The 22,693-nt window shown below is 35.5% G+C and overlaps 5 protein-coding genes across 11 annotated transcripts; 1 reads left to right on the top strand and 4 right to left on the bottom strand.

The window, feature by feature from the left end:
• Window positions 1–31: 31 nt before the first annotated feature.
• Window positions 32–2,639, bottom strand: Pyd3 (beta-ureidopropionase pyd3). Its single transcript, XM_076780543.1, has 5 exons — window positions 2,506–2,639; window positions 1,559–1,809; window positions 905–1,293; window positions 280–597; window positions 32–200 (listed from the first exon to the last, which is right to left on the bottom strand). The coding sequence occupies exons 1-5, from the start codon at window positions 2,610–2,612 to the stop codon at window positions 114–116; spliced, it is 1,152 nt and encodes a 383-aa protein (XP_076636658.1). The 5' UTR covers window positions 2,613–2,639; the 3' UTR covers window positions 32–113.
• A 2,312-nt stretch (window positions 2,640–4,951) lies between these two features.
• LOC143349359 (uncharacterized) lies at window positions 4,952–7,572 on the bottom strand. The gene is given in 7 exon segments (XM_076780545.1): window positions 4,952–5,058; window positions 5,186–5,490; window positions 5,581–5,961; window positions 7,333–7,380; window positions 7,382–7,396; window positions 7,398–7,470; window positions 7,472–7,572. Coding segments are annotated over 6 exon segments (900 nt in total). The 3' UTR covers window positions 4,952–5,058; window positions 5,186–5,208.
• Window positions 7,573–9,972: 2,400 nt separating this feature from the next.
• On the bottom strand, window positions 9,973–15,617 carry LOC143349361 (uncharacterized). Of its 4 annotated transcripts, none has more exons than XM_076780551.1 (4): window positions 15,386–15,617; window positions 12,609–12,788; window positions 10,484–10,790; window positions 9,973–10,397 (listed from the first exon to the last, which is right to left on the bottom strand). In XM_076780551.1, exons 1-4 carry the CDS (start codon window positions 15,404–15,406, stop codon window positions 10,228–10,230), a joined length of 678 nt encoding a protein of 225 aa, XP_076636666.1. In that variant the 5' UTR covers window positions 15,407–15,617; the 3' UTR covers window positions 9,973–10,227. The 4 variants fall into 4 exon arrangements, with proteins under 4 accessions (XP_076636666.1, XP_076636667.1, XP_076636668.1 ...); XM_076780552.1 differs by lacking the exon at window positions 15,386–15,617 and adding an exon at window positions 13,558–13,648; XM_076780553.1 differs by lacking the exon at window positions 15,386–15,617 and adding an exon at window positions 13,318–13,489.
• Window positions 13,047–22,634, top strand: Rpl35 (ribosomal protein L35). 3 transcript variants are annotated; one of them, XM_076780559.1, is made up of 4 exons: window positions 13,047–13,188; window positions 13,578–13,752; window positions 21,485–21,621; window positions 22,359–22,634. In XM_076780559.1, the coding sequence occupies exons 2-4, from the start codon at window positions 13,621–13,623 to the stop codon at window positions 22,588–22,590; spliced, it is 501 nt and encodes a 166-aa protein (XP_076636674.1). In that variant the 5' UTR covers window positions 13,047–13,188; window positions 13,578–13,620; the 3' UTR covers window positions 22,591–22,634. The 3 variants fall into 3 exon arrangements, with proteins under 3 accessions (XP_076636674.1, XP_076636673.1, XP_076636675.1); XM_076780558.1 differs by lacking the exon at window positions 13,047–13,188 and adding an exon at window positions 13,395–13,429; XM_076780560.1 differs by lacking the exons at window positions 13,047–13,188; window positions 13,578–13,752 and adding an exon at window positions 21,008–21,123.
• Window positions 17,485–20,026, bottom strand: Uri (unconventional prefoldin RPB5 interactor). Of its 2 annotated transcripts, none has more exons than XM_076780541.1 (6): window positions 19,512–20,026; window positions 19,018–19,267; window positions 18,799–18,945; window positions 18,592–18,739; window positions 17,832–18,351; window positions 17,485–17,642 (listed from the first exon to the last, which is right to left on the bottom strand). In XM_076780541.1, the coding sequence occupies exons 1-6, from the start codon at window positions 19,569–19,571 to the stop codon at window positions 17,529–17,531; spliced, it is 1,239 nt and encodes a 412-aa protein (XP_076636656.1). In that variant the 5' UTR covers window positions 19,572–20,026; the 3' UTR covers window positions 17,485–17,528. The 2 variants fall into 2 exon arrangements, with proteins under 2 accessions (XP_076636656.1, XP_076636657.1); XM_076780542.1 differs by having other exon boundaries at window positions 19,502–20,025.
• Window positions 22,635–22,693: the final 59 nt, after the last annotated feature.

Raw genomic sequence — 22,693 nt, 5'->3', positions numbered from 1 at the left:
GCGAGGCAGGATATAGAAAGTATTCTGTGAATCGTGTTCTCAAAAATATGTGTTTATATTATTGTTTGGTCCCTAGAAACTCAGTGGAGAATCTAGTTTGAAATGTACATTATTTATTGGTTCGCCTCTTTGTTTAATTTCAGATTCTTTTCCACGTACTCTGTAAGTTCCTTGGCGTACATGTCGAGTCTTTGAGTCATCTGAAATTTGGAAATCAAAATTAAACAATCGTATCGAAGGGAATTTATTACTACAACGTAGTATTCAACGTCAACTTACTCTCAAACACCACATGTCTTTCATCTGACGGCACATGTTCAAGTCCAGTTCGCAAACAAGAAGCCCGTCTTTGCAACGACTCAAGCCAGGAGTTCTGGTTCCATTCGGAGCTGTGATGTAACTGGATCCGTAAAAGTGTCCGAAATCGTGATGAGCTGGAGCTCCATCTCCAGACGTGAACTCATTGGGAAATAATTCTGTTCCCACTCGATTAATGGCACAAGAGTAATAGCTGTTCGCTATGGCTGCGCATCTTGCTTCGATGGACCAAAGTGGCTCCGACGTGTGGCTGGTAGTTGCTGACGGATTGAAAACGATCTAGACAAATTAAATAAAGGTAGAGTGGATTTACATAGATAGATAAAGATTTATAACATTATTTCTACCGAGGTTTCATATGCATATCTATTACGATACTTTTGTATTTTAGTGCGAATAATTATTGTATTACTTTTTTAAAAGGTCCTTTCAACTTGAATCGTATTTGAAATCGAGTACATAGTATCAAAAACGTAGCTATCAAAACTATTAAATAACTATCGATATTTCCCATTGAGTACTTTAGTATTGATTTAATTATTGACTTTTGGTAGAAACAGTGGCAATTAATGATAAATGATTTCACCTCTGCGCCATGGAGACCGTACATCATCCAATTCTGCGGGTGATGGCGTCCGTAGCAAATATTGATAGCGATACGTCCGAAGCAAGTATCGAAAACAGGATGTCCAGTGTTGCCCTCCATATAGTATGTGGACTCGTTGAAGTCTCCTACGCGAGGAATGTGGTTCTTCCTTTGTTTCCCAATCACCTTTCCGTCCGTGCCAATTACCACCGATGTATTCCACAATGTGTCACCGTTTTCTACGTCCCTTTCTAAAATCGGAGAAATGATCACCATTCCATAACGTTGAGCCAGCTCGCACATCAATATTGTTGTTGGTCCATTTTCTACTTCTTCCGCAAATTCGCACCATGGATATTTCTCTCTCGTGCAGAACACGAACGGCATAGCTAGAACAGAGTAAAAAATTCTTATTAATACAAAGTTGATACACAACGTTCAAGTTGGGTTTTACGATTTAATCACAGCTTTTAAAATTAGTGATTTTATCTTTATAACTGAGCTTCAGATAACAAAACTATAAATAAATTACTTTCGATTTATCGAGAGAAATTTATTCAATTTGACAATTAATTTATTATGATAGTTTGGAAGCTTTTCTATACAATTTCGATATCTAAAACTTGGTTGTTCAGTTTTTAAATTGTTTCGTACCCCAAGCTTCTTGTAAACAAAGAACGTTGACGCCACAAGCAGCTGCATGGTTAACGTATTTTTGGATCTTCAAATGTAGAGCGTTTCTCTGTTTATGCAATGGTTCTGTAGTTGGCAAGACTATCGAGTGTTGAATAAGTCCGACTCTAACGATTCGCGGTGGACGTAATTGTTCCTGGACTTCTCCGTTCATTACATATCCTTTTACATCCAATTTCATATTTTCTGTCCATTGTGGAAGCTCCAAATTCCTAGCAATTTGTATTATCATTAACGAATAGTAAATTAAAGATTTATACATTTGACAATTAAAATTATCTAGAGAATTCTCTATACACGTAATATATTTTCTTTTCTTTATGCAATAAAAATTGAACAGAGCAACTATAATGATACAGTTTTATAGATTGAATATTATACATATACTATAATAATAGATTATTCGTTGTAATAATAATAATAATTTTCCTTTGTATACTATGTTTCTAAAAAAAGATTAATATAGCTTGCATATAATATAAATTTTAAATTAAATTCTCTTTCCCCTATCTTATATCAGTATTTCGAAGAGTAAAATATTAATTCTTCTTCTCGATGTTAACGTTGTAATATAATCCATTTAAATAATAGTAATAAGAATAATAATATTCGATCAATTCCATAGGAAAATATTTGAACGAAAATTACGAATTTACCATCGGTACTCGATAAGTGTGATGATCTGTATTACCACGACAGTAAGACGGCAACAGCCATATGGATTTTAGTTTGAATTTTTTCTTTGTCGGTACGTCTATGGCTAGAACTACACGGGCATTTTCTCAACGAGTTCGATGCTCGGCAAAATGTCCGTGTAGTCCTGGTCTAAGACACCAAGCTAGTGTATTAGAAATTTTACGTATAAAACCGTGTGAAACAAGAAATAAATAGGAAATAACGAATCTTACTGTAATTCACTGCCATATAGAAGACGTTTCACTTCGGCCAATTCCTTTTCTGGCAAATTCTTCTCCAAAATGTCGTCGATAGTTTGGTCGAATATAGTCTTGCTCATGTTGCTATGATACTTATTCGATATTCTTCGAATATTTTAGGTTACGGCGAGCCGATATTCGTGCAGTGGACTGGAAACGATTGCTGCCTACACTCATTTTACAGAATATATATAGAATTAGTTCGCGTAAACATCATAACAACGTTCGTTAATCTTCGTTCTGAAACAATTACGTTCGGTAAGATACATAATTAATTTTCGTCAGTTGGCCGTAAATCTTTCAAAAATCGTATGATATTAACACGAATCGAAGAAAAGATTATATTCAATTATCTACGTTGGTATTTGCCTTGAGTTATTTAATTATAACCTGGAATAAATATTTGTATTTTTGATCGAACCATATCAATTTTATCTTGGACGAAAGATAACTGTTTTATAAATATCGACGGAATATTAAATCCTGGTTGGTGATTTTTTCCGAAAAACAGATTCATTTAATTAAAATTGCTCAAATACCAATTGTAGAATAAATATTTTTGGTTTGAAAAAGTACTCTTTTCAAAAAAAGTTGTTAGAAAAACATTAGAGAATGTTTTTCAATGACCTTGGATGGGTACTAAATCTCAGTAGATACACGTGTAACTTGAATATCTTCTGTATTTCTAAATATTTAGAAAAAATTTTTAAACCATGATAAATTATTATTATTAATTATTAAAATATGTGAAAGTTGGTTGATACATGTTTAAAAACTAGAATTTTATACTCATTCTTTTTTTTTGCAGACTTTCAAGGTAATTACCATAGATATTTAAAGTGTTTGAGTTTGAAACTTGCCATACTCAACATTACCAGACTAAAGTACTTGGATTTCTGGTTAAAAAAAAAATTGGTAACCTTAAAATCGTATACCTTTGACGTGAACTTTTCATTGAATAATAATCGAAAATATTTCGATATATTTCAGATTTTTCCAAGTTGAAAACAATAGAGATACCTGGTTATATTAGATAAAATGTTACCTTTAATGAAATGAAATGAAATGCTGAACAGTTTGGGTAATCTTCCACTTTAAGCGGCACAGTTAAAGAAAGCGTGTATGTACACAAGATTCGTATACTGATAAGCCTAATGACGCGTAACGAAGTATGTATGTTCTTATCGTGTGCTTTAATGGTGCACTATCTACTATCATGAGTCAATAAATTTAAACATGTCTGTATCAGAAGGCAATTATTGAAAATAATATGTAAACTTGTTTTTCTTGAGAGAAATTGACCTTGGATCGTCGGTCATCGAGAGCGATACACAAATAAATTTATTTATAAAATTTATTTTTTCGTTTATCGCGAACAATTTTTTTATAATTATTTTTACTTTGCAACTGTGGTACGATTTTTTCTTAAGGTATATGCGTAAAACCATGATTCTGTTATTTTTTTAGAGTGATAAATAAAAAATTTCCAGTGAAATTGTTGTTTGTGTTAAAGAACTTCCATCTGGATCGAATTGTAATTGTTGCTGTCGGATTTCAGATGTTTCGAGAGCGAGAAGGAAAGGTTCACATTCGCCGCCTGTTTTCTCTCCAGTCCCCAAAGCGCCGAAGCTCGTGTATCTACACGTGGCTGTGCATTAGAGTGCGTAAGTATTAGATACATTTCGGAATATTTGGAAATCTAAATCAAACCTAACTTGAGATTATTAACCTTTGATACGTTCCTTGTATGCTGGTTTAAAAAATAATTATATTCTATTCTAACTAACTAACTGACTAACTGACTATTAATGTTTATGAAGTTATTTAGTTATTCGTCAAGGGGTCAAACCAGAAATATAGCTAATATTTAAAAATAGTATAGTTTCTTTTTCCTGTTATCGAGAAATGATAATTTCAAGGTAGACATTTAATTGTAACACATTTAATTAAATAGAAAGAGTATTTAATTTATGTTTTACTACAAGCTGACATAAATACATACACAAGTATATAGGTTCGACGATCGCTTAGCAGAAAGATACAAGCGTATGTTTCATAATAAAAAAAAAAAAAAAATTACCATGTACAAAGTTAACGTATAGATATAAATACGCGGGGGCGTATACTTGCGTATCGAAACGTTAAATTATCCTAATCGAGATATACAGATAAATACCAGTGGGTGATTATTAACGTAAATGTGCATGTGACTCTGTGGTGTAAGATTATTTGAGTGTGTAATAGTAGAGAGCTGTAAACGAGGGAGGTCCGTGACGGTTGTCGTCCAGTATTCGGGAGATGTGTCTCGTTTTGATGGTGATGCACGATCTAGCCGGTTATTAACGATAATTGGATCGCGGTGGTAAATACTGATTACTGCCGCCATCTCCTCCGAATCCCCCTCCCCTACCTAGAATAAAAAAAAAACATAAATTTATTAATAAAAGGAATCTACAAGGATTCTAATTTGGTAGAAAATATTTCTTCGCTTATTTAACGAGGATGTATTCCTTGTATTCCGAGAACCTATTACGAACATTTATTGGTGAATTTTTCCGAAACCTCTCTACAGTATAAAGATTGGGTAACAAAATAGTCGTTGATGGATATAAATGATCCATACTTGTTGTTTTGAGTCGAAACTTGGTCTGACCTTTCTTTAGTAATATTAAAATTCTACTGACCACCCTGGTATCCCCCTCCACCACCACCTCCACCTCCACCTCCTTGGTATCCACCAGCACCCCCGCGAGAAAATTGGGCCTGACCCTCATACTGAACGTCCGCGGTGTACCCATTCGCGTCGTCGGCCATATATTTAACGATCTGTGTCCTCGAGTCTGGTAGCAGGACTCTGTATTCTCCGGTGACGACGTTACCGTCGCTACTTTCGCGTTGCGAGTAATCATTGCCGCTTGGAGGATCGTACACCTCGTATTGGAAGTTATACGGTTGAGGCTGTAAAATTATACATAAATCGTTCGATTGATCGATCGGAAAATTTATTTCACTGATTTTCAATTAAAATTTCTGTCTATTAATAGTTACCCTTCCATTGTCGCGACTGAAACCACCGAAACCACCTTGGTAACCTCCATCCTGGTATCCACCACCACCACCGCCACCGCCACCGCCACCACCAAATTGTCCAGGAGTTCCGTAGGTTGTGGATGGTCGTCCGGCGAAACCACCGGTGTCACCACCGCTACCTGGTGATCCGTAGGACCCGGATGGTCTCCCCCTGAAACCACCGGCGAACTCACTGCCCCTGCTAGTGCCTACGTCCACGGAGAATCCACCTGGGCCGCCGAATCCACTTCCACCTGGTCTGTTGTACTGGTAACCACTTCCACCGGCGCCGCCACCCGGCAGCAGTCCAGCCAGTGCATTACTGCTGAGACACGACAGCACCAACAGCACTTCCGTTAACTGTAATGCGACCGATTTGCTGCTTTCTAACAATTGCTTTTTCAAACGGAGGATGCTTGAATGTAACAATAGTGGCTCGTCGAATAGGGTACAGCGAATGGAAATAGAAGCATAGAATTAGCCAGAGAATAAAATAAAATAGAGAGTAGAGGTACGCGTCAGAGTAAAAATGAAAAGCACAACTTGAGATAGAGTAGCTAGTATAAATATTCATATAGGGATCAGAAATACGATAGAGTATTGGAAAATTAATGGAATACGTAAAACTAAAACAGAGTATATAATGAATAATAGGATCTGTGATCTATAGTTGCGGCCAATATTATAGGTATCCTATACATACATATGTAAATTATCAATACTCTTAATAGCGTATTAGTGGTTGATAGTGTAAATTTAACATGCTAAAAGCGAACAGAATTTTCCTCTTCGGATCGCAAGTAGCTAAAGACAGTGGTGATGATGATGCGTTTCAGTCACGCTCCTCGTTTTGTCCGTTAGGATGAATTTCGTAACTGGACGTCGTTAGTAATGAAAAGAGTCGCCGCTACGTTGATGCCATAGTCAAATAGAAAGCCAATGATTCGCGGACCGTAATTCGTGTGTGTCGAAATTAATGTCTTACTGGAGTCGAGGATGATTGCTGAACGATTTCTAGTTGCCTCGCGTCTTTTTACTCTTTAAGGACATTCTTTTGAAAACATACAACGGGCAAAGTTGCTTTCCAAACCCTTTCAGACTACTTTCCGAGTTTATACTTGTTTATAAATATTCTGAATCATTTTATACTGAAACTTGCGCGTATTTAATATTTACGTACGCGCTTGTGCAAAATTATCTATTTTTTTAAACAAAAATGTTATCAATCCATTTTTGGTAGTGACGATATAGTTGCTACTAAATGATTAATAACAAAAAGGTTACCCTAGTGTTTTAGTCTAGATCTATGCGCACATGCCTTCGACGACAAAGTGTTCATTTCGTATCATAAAAAATACTCGTACAGAATGTTTAAACGAAGACGTTGCGGCGAATGATTAAAATGTAAGAGCATTTAAATTTTAAACGGAATAGAGCCAGTATTGTATATGTATAGAGTGACGAATCAAAGTATTGATATTAGTCGAATCGTTCTATAGATTTGAATCCAATCTATAAGATATTTTAACATTTAAAATTGGCCAAGTATTCGTATAGTAGATCGGGAATGGTTTAAATAGAGAATTTCAATTTCAGATTAGAAGAAAATAAAAGATTGTAATAAGTGGTGTTAACATCGTAGGGGAATGAATTTAAGGAGAAACCCGGAAACCATTGTCGACACGTTAGCCTTGCGGTTAGTTGGAACCATAACCATGGAGGATAGCCTACCTGGTGGTAATTCATATTGCTGTTATGACCGAAGATGCGGAGCGAACTAGAGAAGATGATCCACAGGCAGAGTTTATATACCGTACCGACCCTTTGTTACAGTTTATCCTTAGTGGTGCATATCCACGTATTAACCAGCGTATTAGAATGACCGTCTGTGGGTGTGGGAGGTGGAGAGGAGCCCATCTTCCCTTCACTCGGTGATGCATCATAGAGAAGAAGAGGCATCATCCCGTTCATCACTAAAACAGCTTTAAATTTTAATTGGATCTACGCACGTGACTATTTGGTGCCCGGATTCATACGACTATCCTTCGAATCGACAACATCCTCAGGTGATCACTCTGCTTTCCTTTTGCAATTTTATTTTCAACTAGCGTAACGAATCCCTGATTTATCAAAATTAAATGAAAAAAAAATCAATGGAAATGTTGGAAAATTTAGCTCAGATATTTCCAAGTGAAGGAAATAAGGCATCTCGAAAGATGGGAACGATAATTTCACTTGTTAGAAAATTGTTTTATTGACTGATGTTTGGAATCAAGTGGAATTACCACTTTTATCTCGCAATTATCTCGAAATTCTCTCGAAATTCTCTCGATTCAAAGAGTCTTGACAAATGGTAATTTACCATTCTCTATCTGTTTCTCTATTGAAATTTTCAATTTGAGTTTCAATCATCGCCATCATTTTATAAACTTGATAGAGATTTATCATCGATTCTTCTAAATATTCTATAAACTAATTTTTAAATAATTAACTAAAATATTTGTTTAAAATCAAATTAATTTGAGGGTTTTTAAATTTCCAAAATATTTATAATCTTTATGTGGCTATAACTTTGAACTCTGTGCATGTGTGTCGGTAATCTCAACATCTGACCCCGTTTTAAGTCCACAGGAAGCTCTGGAAGAATATATTACGTTGGTTATTAAAATAAAACATCGAAGGAAGTCGTGTTCGTTAACTTTGCGAAATTTCTTTTGAGTTTCTATGTGGACGTTGAAAAATTCCTCAGTCCGAAGATTGAAATCTCGGTGCTCGAATGTGCTGAACCAATTACTAACTTGTAATACGAATGAAAGGTGGATGAAGAAATAGGCTCGGCGAGTGATTGAACGAGCGGAGGCAGAAGATAAAGGATTAGCAGGAGAGCTCATCCGACGCATATCTACGCGTCAAACATACTTAAGACTACCCTCCATCGGTTATATAACATGCTCGAACCGTTAGTTTTCCTCTATAACGCTATTTCTACACCACTGTTCCGGTATAGTGATTCTCCGAAATTGTTCAGCTAGAAAATTGTCAACGCAACAAACTTGATCCAATTTCCTGCACATCGATATAACATTTTTGTTATTCGTGGGTTTTTTTCTTTTTTCTGCTCAAGAAAACTGTAGAAAAGTGTTATAGTGGAAACTACAATTAGTCGAGAAGTATTAAAATTAGGATTATTAGAATTTCCTATAGAGTTCTCGGAGCGATTATGGTTGAAATAACTTGTCCTTTCGGTGGGGAGAAAATTATACGTAATTTGTTCGTCTTGAAATCGATGGGGGAAAAAAGAGGATGACGTAACGTATTACCACCTATGTTACAAAATCGAATCCAACTATTATTAGTCGAGAAATAAAGTAATATCTCAACCGGGGACAGTTGAGTGTAGGAGAGACACGCGATGGTATGCAAAATGCATTGTAAACTTTTAAAATGATCCATAAAAACTAACAACTCATCGATTAAACGACAAGTATTATGACGTTAACTAGTAGGCGTAATACTTGCGTTAAACTAGAGTTTAAGTAATTGCAACGGTCATTGATATAATCCTGAATGCTGGCCAGAGTCAGACAGGCAACCTTTATTTGCGAATAACGAATAGAAGATTTTTTTTTTACATTTATTCCTTAACTAAACTTAATTAACGTTCAAGCGAGTATAACCGTGGATAAAAGTTAATTTTCGAGCGAATCTAATAATTTTACTCGCTATTCGTGAATAAAATTAGGAATAATTCTGGTTAAATTAAACTAAAAAATAAAAAAAATGACAATATAGTCGAAAAAAGTAAATGGTTTATTTAAAGGAATAAAAGATTAAGTTTCGAAAGGAGAATGATACGGCGGTTAGCCCTAATCCACAACTACCCCCCGACCTAACTCAGTTCAGTGTCAAGCTCCCAGAATGTCGGGCGCGTGGCCCCTGCCGCCTCTCTAAATCTCTCGCGATAGGATTCTAGTATCGGCGATCGATCGTCCCATTAATCAGCCATTGCGCAAAGATACATACATATAGGTAGATATATCTCGCATTGGTTGGGCACGTTTGCGCGCGAGTATGGTACCGTCAATTTATTATAATTATTCCCCTTCGGCCCCGGTGTTTACGACTGCCGGTGCTAATTCATTTCTTAATCTGATTTCGTAACCGGGCAGGTTGCGTTAGAACCCGATACCCGGGTAGTGCCTAATTAATCCCGACATAATTATCACTAATTACTGCTGACACACACGCGCAAAACAGAGTTCCGAGGGGTAGGAATGAAGGATTCACGAGCGTTTTTACGCGAGTAATATGTACTCCGTAATCGGGGATAAACGCCGATTGCATAATCATTGCGATGCGGAAGACTTTTCTATGTACATATCTACATATCTACATCTATTGTATCGTATGTATATGGTACCTATACTAGGCACGATCGCTGCATACATATTTTCTCCTCTATGTATAATCACATTGAAGGAACAATATCTTTGTTTGTCAGAGGAGACAGTAATGTGACAATTATCGACTATATAGGTATAAAAAATAGCTTTATTAGAAAATAAGTAGTGTTTACAGGATGTTTCTTATCCTACTTGCAATTGAAATAGTAAACTAAACTAAAGATCAATGGAACGCTGGTCCGTACATGGCCGATGGTACTCGCGTGTCGTAACCGTTCCGAGCTCCAAAATTGTTGTAATTGTTATCCAGAGAATTGGAGCCGAACTGATAATTGTTGTTTCCATTGTTGTAATTTCCATTCGGGGGTTGATAATTGTATCCTCCATTGTTCCCTTAAACGACAAAGTATAGGAAAGTTAATTCGGATAAAATAGTAATCTAGTTGTTTTAAAAAGTCGATAAAGTGATAGATAAATACCCCGACCTCCATTGTATCCAGCGGCAATATTGTTTCCCTGGAGACCAAACCGTTGGTCGGTAGGGTTGTTGTTAGCATTGTTCTGCGTGTTGTACTGATCAGGATAGGTTGCGGTGCCCTCGTACCTAACGTCTGCGTGAAAACCCGTTCTCCAATCAGCGGTATAAGTCACTATTTGCGTCCTTCCATCGGGCAGTTGTACTCTGTATTCCCCTCGAACGGTTTCGCCGTCGCTGGTTTCTCGTCTACCAAAGTCGTTTCCGGTTGCCTGATCCTTCACCGCGTAACCAAACTCATACGACATCGGCTGGAAACCATTTTTTACAACATTTCTTTCATTTCTTTCAAGTGTTGGAGAAAATAATATTTCAGTTTCAACCTATAACAATTTCTCCAAAGTTGTAAGAAAAACTCGTACAGTTTTCTTTGAGAATATTTGAGGGCAGATTCGCTTATAACCGACCCGTTTAGATTCTCGAGATCGATTAGCTAATCGGCACTAACGATTTACCGTGGACTATGCTCGCGGTCGCGGTTCATCCTATTAATATTCTTGCATCACGATGCGGATTTACGCCACGTACGAATGTGTTGCATTTAGGGACACGGGGTCCATGCGGTTTCCTGATCTTGGATGCGTGTCACGGACAGCTTTTTCTGTTTCAACAAGTTCGATTGATTAAATTGCATCATCATTTACATGTACTTCGGGAACAGTTTTTATCAAATAGGAGATCTTTTTCTGCAAATCCAATAGAATAACTTTACCCTTATTCTAAAGACTAGTTTTCTAAACACCGACTGTCTTTTTCTATATTATCGAGGGCACGCGAGGCCTCTATTACGATCCTTGGAAAGTTGCGGCGCGGCGCGGCGCGGCGTCCAGCATTCCTGATTTCATACGTGACAGATGCGTTCGCTGAAAAGTAGATTCCTCTCGGCCACGTGCTCCCCGTGCATCCTCTATACCCCCGTCTATGAAAATCGGGCTACTTCGTTCCACTATTGCAACAGTATTTCATACTCTTCCCTCTCATCTCCCTAAATCATCAATCTCTCGCGTCGGAAAAGTGCCACGGTCGCTCACGGCGTTCACCAACTACGAAATACTGTTGTTGCCAATCATCGGAAACCAGACCACGACCGTCCGATAATTTTAATCAATTACTACAATAGAGAAATTTTTATTCCCAACCGTATGCAAAAATTGGTGTAAACTTTGATAATAACAATTCAAGTCAAGGTGTCGAAAGACTTTTCCCTACAAATGATGTATAAATCGATATAGATAAAAAAATAAATAATTATCTTGCGTTATAGGCTATTTCGAACGTTAAAATGCTTTACCATCTTTCCAACTGCTTCTTTACATTGTAGGTGAGCGCATTAAGGTTTCGTCAGCGTTGCAACGGTAAAGGAGTGGTTTACTGGTGCGTGTCGCAACCGAGTTATAGGGTGCTTCAGGCTTAGAAATTTCCTTAGAAATTTGCTTAATAATAGTAGGAAACGATCTAAGCCGTGGACACTGGAAAATGGTCTCGTTTTTAAACGATCCTCAACCCTGTTTCAAAGCTTCGCGCCGTGAAAATCGACTAATAGAATTTTCACGTTTGCAATACATATCTATTTAAAATACCAAGTAACTTTCGACATTAAGCTTGACAAGTCCATTTTCTGGCGTTCAATAAGCAGCTTGTTGTTAGCGTAGATCAGAAATGAACCAGGATTAATTTTGCAAATTTGTATAAATTAAATAGTTTTCCCTGTAGAAAAATTCAACGATCATTACCTATTTTATACGTGTTGTTTCACGATCGAACCAATGTAGATCCCATGCCATTAAAAGTACAAAGCATAATCGAAGCCAATGATCGATCGATCCGTTCTATATTTACGTAATTAGATTGTAAAGTTCAATGTTACTTGTAGAAACTGCAGGTAACCCAGATCTATTCGCATCAATTTACTATGAAACGATATGACGAAAATGGATGATCGAAGAAGTCTTATTTCGTTAAAAGTTGTACGAAATTTTATTGTTAAATAGCATAAAACAAAGTGGAATTTAAATGTCTTAAACGTGTAATCGCGAGATACTAACTAAGAGTTAAGCACAATTACTGACCTGATCAACATAATCGTTGTCGTTTCCATTATCATAATGATGATTACCGAAGCCGCTTCCTCCACTAGACGAGCCCTGGTTGTTATTGTTGCCAGCATAATTTCCTGGCACACCATATTGACTGCTCAATGGAGGCTCGCAATACACTATTCCCATACTAATCACCAACGCTAGCGATACCTGAAAATTAAAGTCTCTTTTAATATTTATTAAAATTAAACGTATCAATTTTACTTAAGATTCACTAAATTTTTCATTAAAGTTGCAGGAAATTTTCTACGAATGGAACGTGAATAGCGATGTCCGACCATTGAAAATAACCATGGGCATACAATTAGAAAAGTGTTGTCGAAATTACTGCTAAAAGTCGTTAAAGCAACAGTGGAAGCAAAAGATGGAACATAGATTCCCAGGCATACACGAGATGATCAGAAGTAGCTCGCCGTTGCGTAGGCGAGAAATAAAACTGTTTTCCTACCATTTGCTTCGTGAGAACGTTCCACGAAGATTGCATCACTGGTACCGTTCGAAATCAGTGCCAGATTAAAACGCAAATACGAACAGAAGGAACGGATCATAGGTACAGTTAGTAGTATGTATTTACAATTGAGACGATCAACACTTTTCATTTTACAAATTCGACCGACACGCTTTACATGTTTTCCGTGCATTCTGTGCAATCGTGCAGAACAAATATTGATACTTGTACCGTTAACGAGCAATCTCTCCCAATTGCAATTGTGAAAAATTTCCAATTATTAACGATAATGCTCCAGGCACGCAACAATTAGTATAGCGTGGATGATCGTGTCATTTAACACGTAAGAATAGTTGTGCTGTACCCTCTTGCGAAATGTTCGTGTTGTTTGTTATTTATATTCTCGCGTGTAAACCAGCAGCGTAGTGAATTAACAGAGACGAGTGCACGCAAGCAAGTAGATACACTTACATAATGAAATTATTCAACAGCCTACTACCGTACCCCGTGCATCGTGTCCCAACCGATGAACCGATGAACTGCACTTCGAACCGAACATACATACTTGGAACACTCTACGACACTACTATTGATGTACTGTTTAACTGCCTTAAGGGATGGACACATCGTTACGTATGGAAGATTACGGAACAATTATGGAACGAGGTAAATTCAACGGGAATGGGTTAGAAATTCCATAGTAATCGATATACATATGCATCTATACTTGAACAATCTACCGATCCGTTTAGAAATAAATTATACGTACATACAGTAAAATTACTATTATCCGGCATACTCGGTACTGGGGCAATGCTGGAAAATCAAATGTGCCAGATAATTGAACTATACCGACATATGAAGTGATAAAAGCGAGGAATAGAATTACAGACGTGGCATACGAGTAGACCTTACGACCAATCTAACCACCTACCCCTCTCGATTAATTTTTCTCACTTTACGGGGTTAAGGAACAACTTTTCACACGTTATCAGAATTTCGAAATATTCTTCACCAGAATACGCGTTGTTTGCATTTTGAACCATTAAAGTCGTCCAATCCGTTCAGAAGTTATGACGTTTTAAACATTCACATGAAAATTCGGGCAGACATTTCTGGCCAGAAATTACATTTTCGATTAGGAATTTTTTTCTCGAAAGTGCGTAGGAATTCGGGAGTATGTCTAATGACCAAAAATGATTATAATTGACCCCCGCAACTAATAATAATTTTTTTAGAACGATTTGGAAAATTTTTTCTTCGCCGAAAAATTTAGGCACCTACCCCCTGTCGATTTTTCTTAAGAATTCGTTTTTCATTTTTAGTCATTTTGTTTGACACCCTACGGAAAAGTTGTCTAATACTTTTTTGTAGGTGCCCACGAGCTCTACTTCAGAAAAAAGTTTCATTGAAATATATTCGCAATTGTAGGAGTTATGACTGTTTTAAAATTGGACCATTTTTATGGGGTTTTTCTCATTTTTTGGGGTCAAGGGTCAACTTTTCGAATATTTTTGCAATTTGTACATATTCTCCATCAAAATACGCGTAGTTTGCTTTTTTAAACATTAAAATCCGTCAATTCGTTCAAGAGTTATGACGTTTTAAAGGTACGCATGAAATTTTGAGCAAACATTTCTGACCAGAAATTATATTTTCGGTGATGAATTTTTTTCTCGGAAGTGCGTAGGAATTCGGGGGTATATCTAATGACCAAAACTGATTATAATTGACCCCTGCAACTGAAAATAATTTTTTTAAAACGATTTGATTTTTTTTTTTTTTTTTTTTTTTTTTTTTGCCGAAAAATTTAGACACCTACCCCCTGTCGATTTTTCTTAATAATTCGCGTTTCATTTTGAATAAATTTGATTGACGCGCTACGGAAATGTTGTTTAATACTTGTTTGTACGTATTACAAGCGCTGAAATTAAAATTCGGGACGAAATACGGTAATAACAATCAGCGGGAGAATAAGGTTTCAGTAATATTTCAATTCATTATACTCGAATCGTTTTGTTTAGAATAGGATCGAAATTAATTTTACTGTGCAGTATTTTCTCACGAACCGTATCAAGTCGATTCACGATAAAATGCACTATTTAAAACTATAAAATTACAACTATGTTGTAGAATTTTCCCCCCCTCGTAATGAAAAAACGTTTCCATGGGGAATCACTGGTCACAAACCAACAACGCAAGCAAAACTATCACCATAGATATTCTAATAATGGTGTCGTGGAAGAAAGCACCTTGTGCACCGAAATACACCCGAGTACACTTATGAAAACATGTTTACCTGTCGCACTATCCTATCCATACTCGAAACAAGTAAATATCCCCGGTAGTAACTGTCTAACGAATTGCTGAATTATGGTTGACGGTTTTCCTTCCTAGATAGCTTATATATAGAGAGCTAGCTCGGTGTACGCCTACGAAGATTCATTTCCTGTGTTGGATTGGGACCTGATCTAGACTCGGAGGAGGACCCTGGATCCGAGTAGGATCTCCCACTTTGTCAGCGTGTACTCTAGTTCACATAGGAACGTGAACGTGTACGTGTGTGCGAAAACATTGCTTCCCATTATTTAGCGAATCCCCGGAGCATGATTTCGGGGCCGGTATGAGAGTAACGCGGTCGGGAGAGGCGCAGCGCGTCTTCCACCCTGGAGAAAGCTAGTTGCTTCACCGTCGTGAGACACCTCGAGCATTTCGTCTACTAATTAGCCAATCGAGGCCTAATTAAGGACCATTGTCCATCTACGAAGCATAATCCTGAGTTTCGGCGAATTGAAAGTTTCGGTAGATCATGTAATCCTGTTGGAATTACATGTATGTACCCATACCTCGAAACTACCAGAGATAAAAAGCAATGTGCAATAGAGATAAAACTGGATTCTAGATCCGGTGTTTGCTAGATTCGAATTACCTTCTAAGTAGATGGAACTGTTGTTGTAATGTAATGCCTGTTGGAAGAAAATTTGTTAGATCTAAAGACGCAACAAAACAATCTTTTACAATTAACAAGAACATTCTTTCAAGATTCCATCGATAAATAGATAAAACTTTGTTATACCCAATGGTCGAATTTGATTTTGCAGGATCTGAGAACGGTTCGTCAGATTACAGAGTGGTCTCTGATTACAGAGTAGAACGTGATTAATAATCGTTGATCTCGTTTATGACAATGGGGGGCCTAATCGTGGCATCGATCTAATCTCCTGAATCAACGAGTCAAACGGGACCTAATCAAGACTGGTTTATTGTTTATTTACTGTGCGAATTCTCACTTTCGATTCCTTTCGTAACCTTTCCCCGATTGTTGCTCTCCGTTACGTCAACGGAACGGAAGCTACAGCGTTGCGATAAACACCTTGCTCCCTGCACAACCATTTGCTTAATTAACCACCATGTCTACTTGGTTTTGGCATGGGACACCAAAAAAACATTCTGTTATCATTTCCATGATTTCGGCCATTCTACGCGTTTTAAAAAGATTCTTTCCTAAGTGAGATGGGTTTCACTATAGTTCTATACCAGGTATTAAAATAAAAGAAAAGAATAAATAATTTAAAAAATTGTTAAAAGTGTTAATTATCGACTTTTCAATCTTAAAATACCCCTTTAAAAGTAAATTTCGTTATCAAATAACTATTATCGAAGATGGGAATTCACTTTAGAAATGAGAGAAAATAAAAAATTGTTTAATTAAAACAAACAATGCGAACACGAACATTCGTGACGTAACACGAATTAAACTAAATTTCTAACTGGAGGATTATTATTGCACAATGGTACTGACAATGAGTCTCTTCCAGTACTTTCTTGATGGCTGAAAGCAATCTGATAATCTTCCCCGAGCTAGCATGATGGACAAGGTCGTCATAGCTTCAATGGAGCATGCTCTAAATTCATTCCGACATTATGCAACAATCCTTCGGACGATTTCAGTCATCTCTTGTCTATGCACGATGTTTAATGTACCTAGTTTCTTATGAAACATCACGATGTGAATAATGAATTAAGAAAGGCTTCGCTCATTGCAAGTCTAACAAAATGTTTGTTATTTCGTCACTTTTGCCATACCGAGCCTCTTCGATCGTCGGCCATCGAGATTAAAAGTGAATCAGGGATGTTATAAACGAACCACTTCTCTTTAAATCTCTTATCTAACATCTAACCAACTGTGGATGATTTAAATAAATCCAAATAAATTTTAACTCTGGTCATCCATGATGATTGTTTGGTATTTTTTTAAAGGAAACCAAAGTTTCCTTTATACATATTTAGATTCAGCATATACACTTATACAGCATACACTTTATTTCGAGTTCCTTAGACACAGCATGAAAAATAGGAACAAAACACAATATTTCGTTAGAAAATATTTTTTATTAAAAAAGATAGTGGTATTAAAGTAATTGTACAACATGTTTAAATTGCTACATTTTTAATTTACGTTCTTTTTTAAATCTACTCACTGGTCTAGTTTCTTGATCTACCCTCGAAGCTGCTACTTTCAGAGACAAATCTCTTTCTTTAATGTCTTTCACCACCTAAAAATCGCAAAAGTATTATCATTTTCTATTTAATTTATAGTTTTTCTACCTTAATATGTCCACTTTGAATTAACATTACATATTTCTATCACAGTTTTATGCATTACTATTTCGACTAAAAGATGTCTTTATGTAAAAATACTGTTGATCTACCTAAAATTCAATAAAAATAGATAATATTCTTACCGTTTCGTAAGTAGAACATTTCATACACGCTTCTTCGCCATCTTCTTCTTCTTCTTCTTCTGTACTATAATCAGGAGAAGCAATTTTAACAGGAACATCGTTAGGAGACCTCTTCAAAATAGATTTGGCTTTTAAAAATGTTGTACAAATATCTGCAGGTGTTTTAATAGAATCGTCGTCCGATTTAGTAACAGCATTGTTTCCAGAATGACTAAATTCTATTTTAAGAACATCTTCCTCCAAATCTTCTATGTCCTCGCTTTCTTCCCTTCCTTTTATTGTATTTTTAACTTGTTTATTTACTAGATCTTCTTCATCCACGAACGAAACTGTTTTTTTCACTTTGCATTGTCCAATTTCTTTTTTATTCCTTTCAGAATTGGAAATAGATGTCTCATTTTGTTTAGAATCTTCCTTCTCACTTTCTGAAGAACTTTCAGCTTCTTCGTAGGATTCTTCTTCTTCTTCTTCTTCTTTGTAGGATTCCTCTCCAAGGAGTTGATATCTTTCATCCTCCAGTCTATAATCAAAAATATTTCAGATTAAACAAGGGTAACATATAACTTTTTTTAAATTGTAGACTGAAAGTTAATTACTAATTATTTAATTTTCAGTCAAATATAGAATATTTAAATAATCAATGTGGTATCGAATGCTTGTAATTCTCATTCCTTATGTTTCCACACTTTTCAACCTTTTATTTCTAAAGAAGATTCAATTTATTATTAACTACGCTCCTAAACAGTAACAAACAGATTACCTGTTAAATTCATCAGCCAGTTCTTCCTCAATTTCCAGCTGATCGAGCCTTTGAAATAGATCTTCCTCCGTTTGGATCTTCTTTTGTTCCTCTTGTCTGAGTTTGGCCAATTTTTTATTGTACTCCCTCTCCCTTTCTCTGTGTTTCTCTGCAACAAATCAAAAATTTACATACCAAATTAAGAAAAACTTAAAAAAAGATCGTTACTTTTCCATTCTTCCACTTGATCTTGGTTCCAATGTTCTACAATTTCACTGCTGGAACAATCTCCAAAAAGATCACTTCCCTTTATAGTCATTCTAGTTTCGTACAAATCTCTTTCCACATCTAGGTTTTTCAATGTTTCCTCCGCTTCTACATGAAACATCACTGTTACGTAAATTCTATTTGCAATCGTACAATTTTATTTAATTAGTTTATTGATACCTTGTATTCTTCGTTTGCACAAAGCTTCTGCTCCAAAAGCACTGTACTTGACAAAATAACCATTGCCCAAGCAAACTAAAACCTCGTTAGTATGAATTAGCTTTCCTTTCATTAGCGCTCGCTTTCCAATCGGAACCATGCAATTTACATGTAAATCCTTTTGAAAAGCTTGTAATGCTTCAGAAACTTTTAAATGACCATTTCTGTAAGCTGTCCATGTTTTGCACAGCTGTTCATTTTGTTGTATACCCTTAAAAAAAGTTATTTATAACATTAACAATATTTCCAACTTTATTTAGGTGCATTTTTATTGTAGGATTTAGATTCTAAATATGTAATATAAATTTAATTTATGATGGAACGAAGATTGAATATTTATGAAAATATTCAGAATATGAAAAATTAATTTTATTCACTATACATCAAAGATTGAATATCGAAATCCTTGCAATTCTGAACTAATAAGTAATTCTTTTATTCTTACTCAAATCTACCTTCAAAAAAACTTGTTCCAGGAGTAAATGTTGAAAATTTTGTGATTCGTCGACATTCATTATTGGAAATTTAAGGTTAACAATATTTTTTTTTTCTTTTTTTTAATTTTAATTTTTAAGCAATTGAATTGACAAGGTTATTTAGCCTAATAATATTAATGTTTATTTGTTTTATTATACGTCTAAATACAGTAACATTACTTATCAATTACGATAAGTTAGTATTCTTGAAACATTTTACACTGACAAATTTCATCGAATCTCATAAAGTTATTTTATTAATCGCATTGTTGTTCCAATTGAAAGTATTGTTCTCCAAAATCTTCTTCTATTCTAAATTATAGAATCGACGTTAATCCTCGTTAAGTTGGTTTTCACGTGGCTGTATGGCGATTTTTAGACTATTTTTATGCAGACGGAGATCAATTCAGTTAAATTAGTTTAAATGTACATTACTTTATATATAATTTAAGATTTAATAATTGATGGTAGTATAATTTGTGAAACAATAACAAAACTTTTTGCCAGAAGAACAGCCACAGTGATGCCAGACGAACTCTTCGGTGCACCGAGAACTCCTCATTGATTCAAGAGACAAGACAAATATCATGAGCTTTTTCGTTCCGCCTTCGGATATTGGTTAATAACTATTTAATAACGTATAGAGTGGTTTCAAAAGGTATTCTTGAATATTGTCAAGAGTCTATACTATAGAATTAAGCCCTAAAAGTTCATCAATTAATCCCAAGAAAAGAGTAATTAGTAAATTATCGACCAGTAGTTGATTAAAAAAAGTGTTTTATTACAAAAAACCGAAAATTAAGGCGCTTCTTATCATTGATGCATTTTTACTCAATCAGAAACATCCAATTTAACCTAGACATAACCATAAAAATTCAAGTACATAGTAATACTTTCAGAAATGTACACATAACTGCAATTAAAAAATCTAAATTTTTAATTGCAGTTTTACCCCTAAGAGAGACTTAACTGTTGTTAATAAATAAATAAATAAAGAAAAGATCATTTTCGATCTATTGTATTGGAAGCGACATCCAGCGTTGGAAGAAACGAACTATTTCTCGACAAACTTGGGCGTTCTGCCGTAAATGGCGGTATAATAGATATTTTCCCGCCATTATAATAAATCACTTTGTTTAATCAACTACTGGTCGATAATTTACTAATTACTCTTTTCTTGGGATTAATTGATGAACTTTTAGGGCTTAATTCTATAGTTAGTCCTTTAATATATTTAATAGTTGGTAAGAAATAGTGGTGCCATTTGGAAGTACCGAGAGAATGCGAGATGCTAACAAGGAAGACGTTTAAGAGTAAGAAGGAACTAAAACAATTAGATAAATTGCACACATTGAAATGTACACTGTCTCATCTCATTTAGTTCAATGTCCAACTTTTTTGTAGCCTCGTTTCGAAAGGTTTTCTAAAATTGTTTTCATTGGTACAAATACGCAACGAATGTTCTTAATTTAGTTACCAGATGGCGTAAACGTTTACTTTCGTATTATAGAGTCACATACGTACACGTGTCGTTGATTCGTGGCTTTGTCCCTTGATTCTTTTCCTGTTGAAGAAGAATACGCGCAAGATGGTTAGTGGTCTAGTGAAAATCCATTTCTATTTAAATCATCATTGTCGATCGTCTTTTAAAATTTTAATTATAATTATCTCGACCCCACTGTGAACCCAAATATCCATATATTTTTATTTTCAATAATGGCGTGGAAAACGACACAACCATGAAAACATAACCTTTATTTTCACTTTAAACTTAACGTTCAAAGTACTAATAAAAAATTTTGTTATTTGAATGACGTTCAAAATATTCCAGCTTAAAGAATGATATCATTCAAAAATGTTGAAATGTTTCTATTGGCGATAATAATTAAATCTTTGAAAATATTGAATGTGTTTGAAAAGTGTCATGGAGAATATTGTGATTGCTATTTCAGGGTAAGGTTAAGTGTACCGAATTGCGGACGAAGGATAAAAAAGAGTTGTTGAAGCAGCTGGAGGAGCTCAAAATGGAGCTGACAAATCTTCGTGTCGCCAAGGTCACCGGGGGAGCTGCTTCCAAGCTTTCGAAGATGTATGTATCAATTTTGAAACTTGTTCGTTTACCGATATATATCATCAACTCGTGGACTGTTACACATTTCAAATCAGAACTTTCATACGTTCATGTTAAACACAGTTAGTAAACAAATTAGAGCCGTGTTAGATTTTATAAACATGGAGATATTGAAAAAATTGTTGTAGATATCCAGTCATTTACCACATTTATTGCAGACAAATGCCATGCACCACTGACACTGATCAGAGCCATTTTTATATTCATACTGTTTAAGTTTTTATTCATTATTCAGGATAATCGCTATCAACTGACTCTGATTGGAATCACCAGCAGCGAACAAAATTTAGTCTTTATACATATACATATTTGTACTTGCATGTATATGTATGTGTATATCTTCTATAGTCAATGTTTAAAGTAAAATGTTACGACTGAAAGTCAAGAAAAATCAATTTAGAAACAAAAGTGTTTCAAATTTACAATAAGATCTTTTGGTCTAGATGCTAAAGCAAAAGTCAAGTTTTCTGTCTCAAGTATTTCATTGAAATTGTAAGAATTAAATAATAACCATGTACAAGTAAAAATTGAAGAATTCAAAGTGCATTGAAAGTTTATCTTATTATTTTTTTTGTTTACTACTTAGAATTCTAGCTTCCTTTAATAACATACAGAATGCAATTAACCTAATTATTGATTTTTGAATCTTTGTTTCTCGTTTGTTTGTACTAATTTGTAAATTTTGTGTACTTTAGCCGTGTAGTGAGGAAGGCAATAGCTAGGGTCTACATAATCATGCACCAAAAGCAAAAGGAGAACTTGCGTCTGTTGTATAAGAACAAAAAGTATAAGCCTCTGGATTTGAGGCCAAAGAAAACAAGAGCCCTAAGAAGGGCTCTAACACCTTACCAGGCCACCAGAAAGACACTGAAAGAGATTCGCAAACGATCTGCCTTCCCTCCAAGGAAATACGCTCTGAAAGTGTAATCTACAATTAATAAGGGACAAAATAAAAATTTTTTTTAAACTCAGTGCTACCTAATTTTACGGTAATGAAATTTAAACTCCTGAAATCATCTGCAAATGCTTT

This window comes from Colletes latitarsis, chromosome 13 (assembly GCF_051014445.1).
Source record: "Colletes latitarsis isolate SP2378_abdomen chromosome 13, iyColLati1, whole genome shotgun sequence".
NCBI lineage: Eukaryota > Metazoa > Arthropoda > Insecta > Hymenoptera > Colletidae > Colletes > Colletes latitarsis.
Note: the sequence above shows the minus strand (reverse complement) of the source record. Positions and strands in the feature narration are given on the sequence as shown.

Excerpts from the sequence above, each read along its gene's own strand:
- Pyd3 (XM_076780543.1), bottom strand. The coding sequence starts at position 2,612 with ATGAGCAAGACTATATTCGACCAAACTATCGACGACATTTTGGAGAAG. Across the intron at positions 1,810-2,505 it reads CTATATGGCAGTGAATTACA|GAATTTGGAGCTTCCACAAT; the intron begins GTAAGATTCGTT and ends ACAAATTGCTAG. Across the intron at positions 201-279 it reads AAGACATGTGGTGTTTGAGA|ATGACTCAAAGACTCGACAT; the intron begins GTAAGTTGACGT and ends TCCAAATTTCAG.
- LOC143349361 (XM_076780550.1), bottom strand. The coding sequence starts at position 13,122 with ATGCAATCTTCGTGGAACGTTCTCACGAAGCAAATG. Across the intron at positions 12,789-13,086 it reads ACGTTCTCACGAAGCAAATG|GTATCGCTAGCGTTGGTGAT; the intron begins GTAGGAAAACAG and ends TTTAATTTTCAG. Across the intron at positions 10,791-12,608 it reads ACAACGATTATGTTGATCAG|CCGATGTCGTATGAGTTTGG; the intron begins GTCAGTAATTGT and ends AATGGTTTCCAG.
- Rpl35 (XM_076780558.1), top strand. The coding sequence starts at position 13,410 with ATGATCGTGTCATTTAACAC. Across the intron at positions 13,430-13,577 it reads ATGATCGTGTCATTTAACAC|CCTACTACCGTACCCCGTGC; the intron begins GTAAGAATAGTT and ends ATTATTCAACAG. Across the intron at positions 21,622-22,358 it reads GCTTCCAAGCTTTCGAAGAT|CCGTGTAGTGAGGAAGGCAA; the intron begins GTATGTATCAAT and ends TGTGTACTTTAG.
- Uri (XM_076780541.1), bottom strand. The coding sequence starts at position 19,571 with ATGAATGTCGACGAATCACAAAATTTTCAACATTTACTCCTGGAACAA. Across the intron at positions 18,352-18,591 it reads CTGGCTGATGAATTTAACAG|ACTGGAGGATGAAAGATATC; the intron begins GTAATCTGTTTG and ends TTTTGATTATAG. Across the intron at positions 17,643-17,831 it reads AATGTTCTACTTACGAAACG|GTGGTGAAAGACATTAAAGA; the intron begins GTAAGAATATTA and ends TGCGATTTTTAG.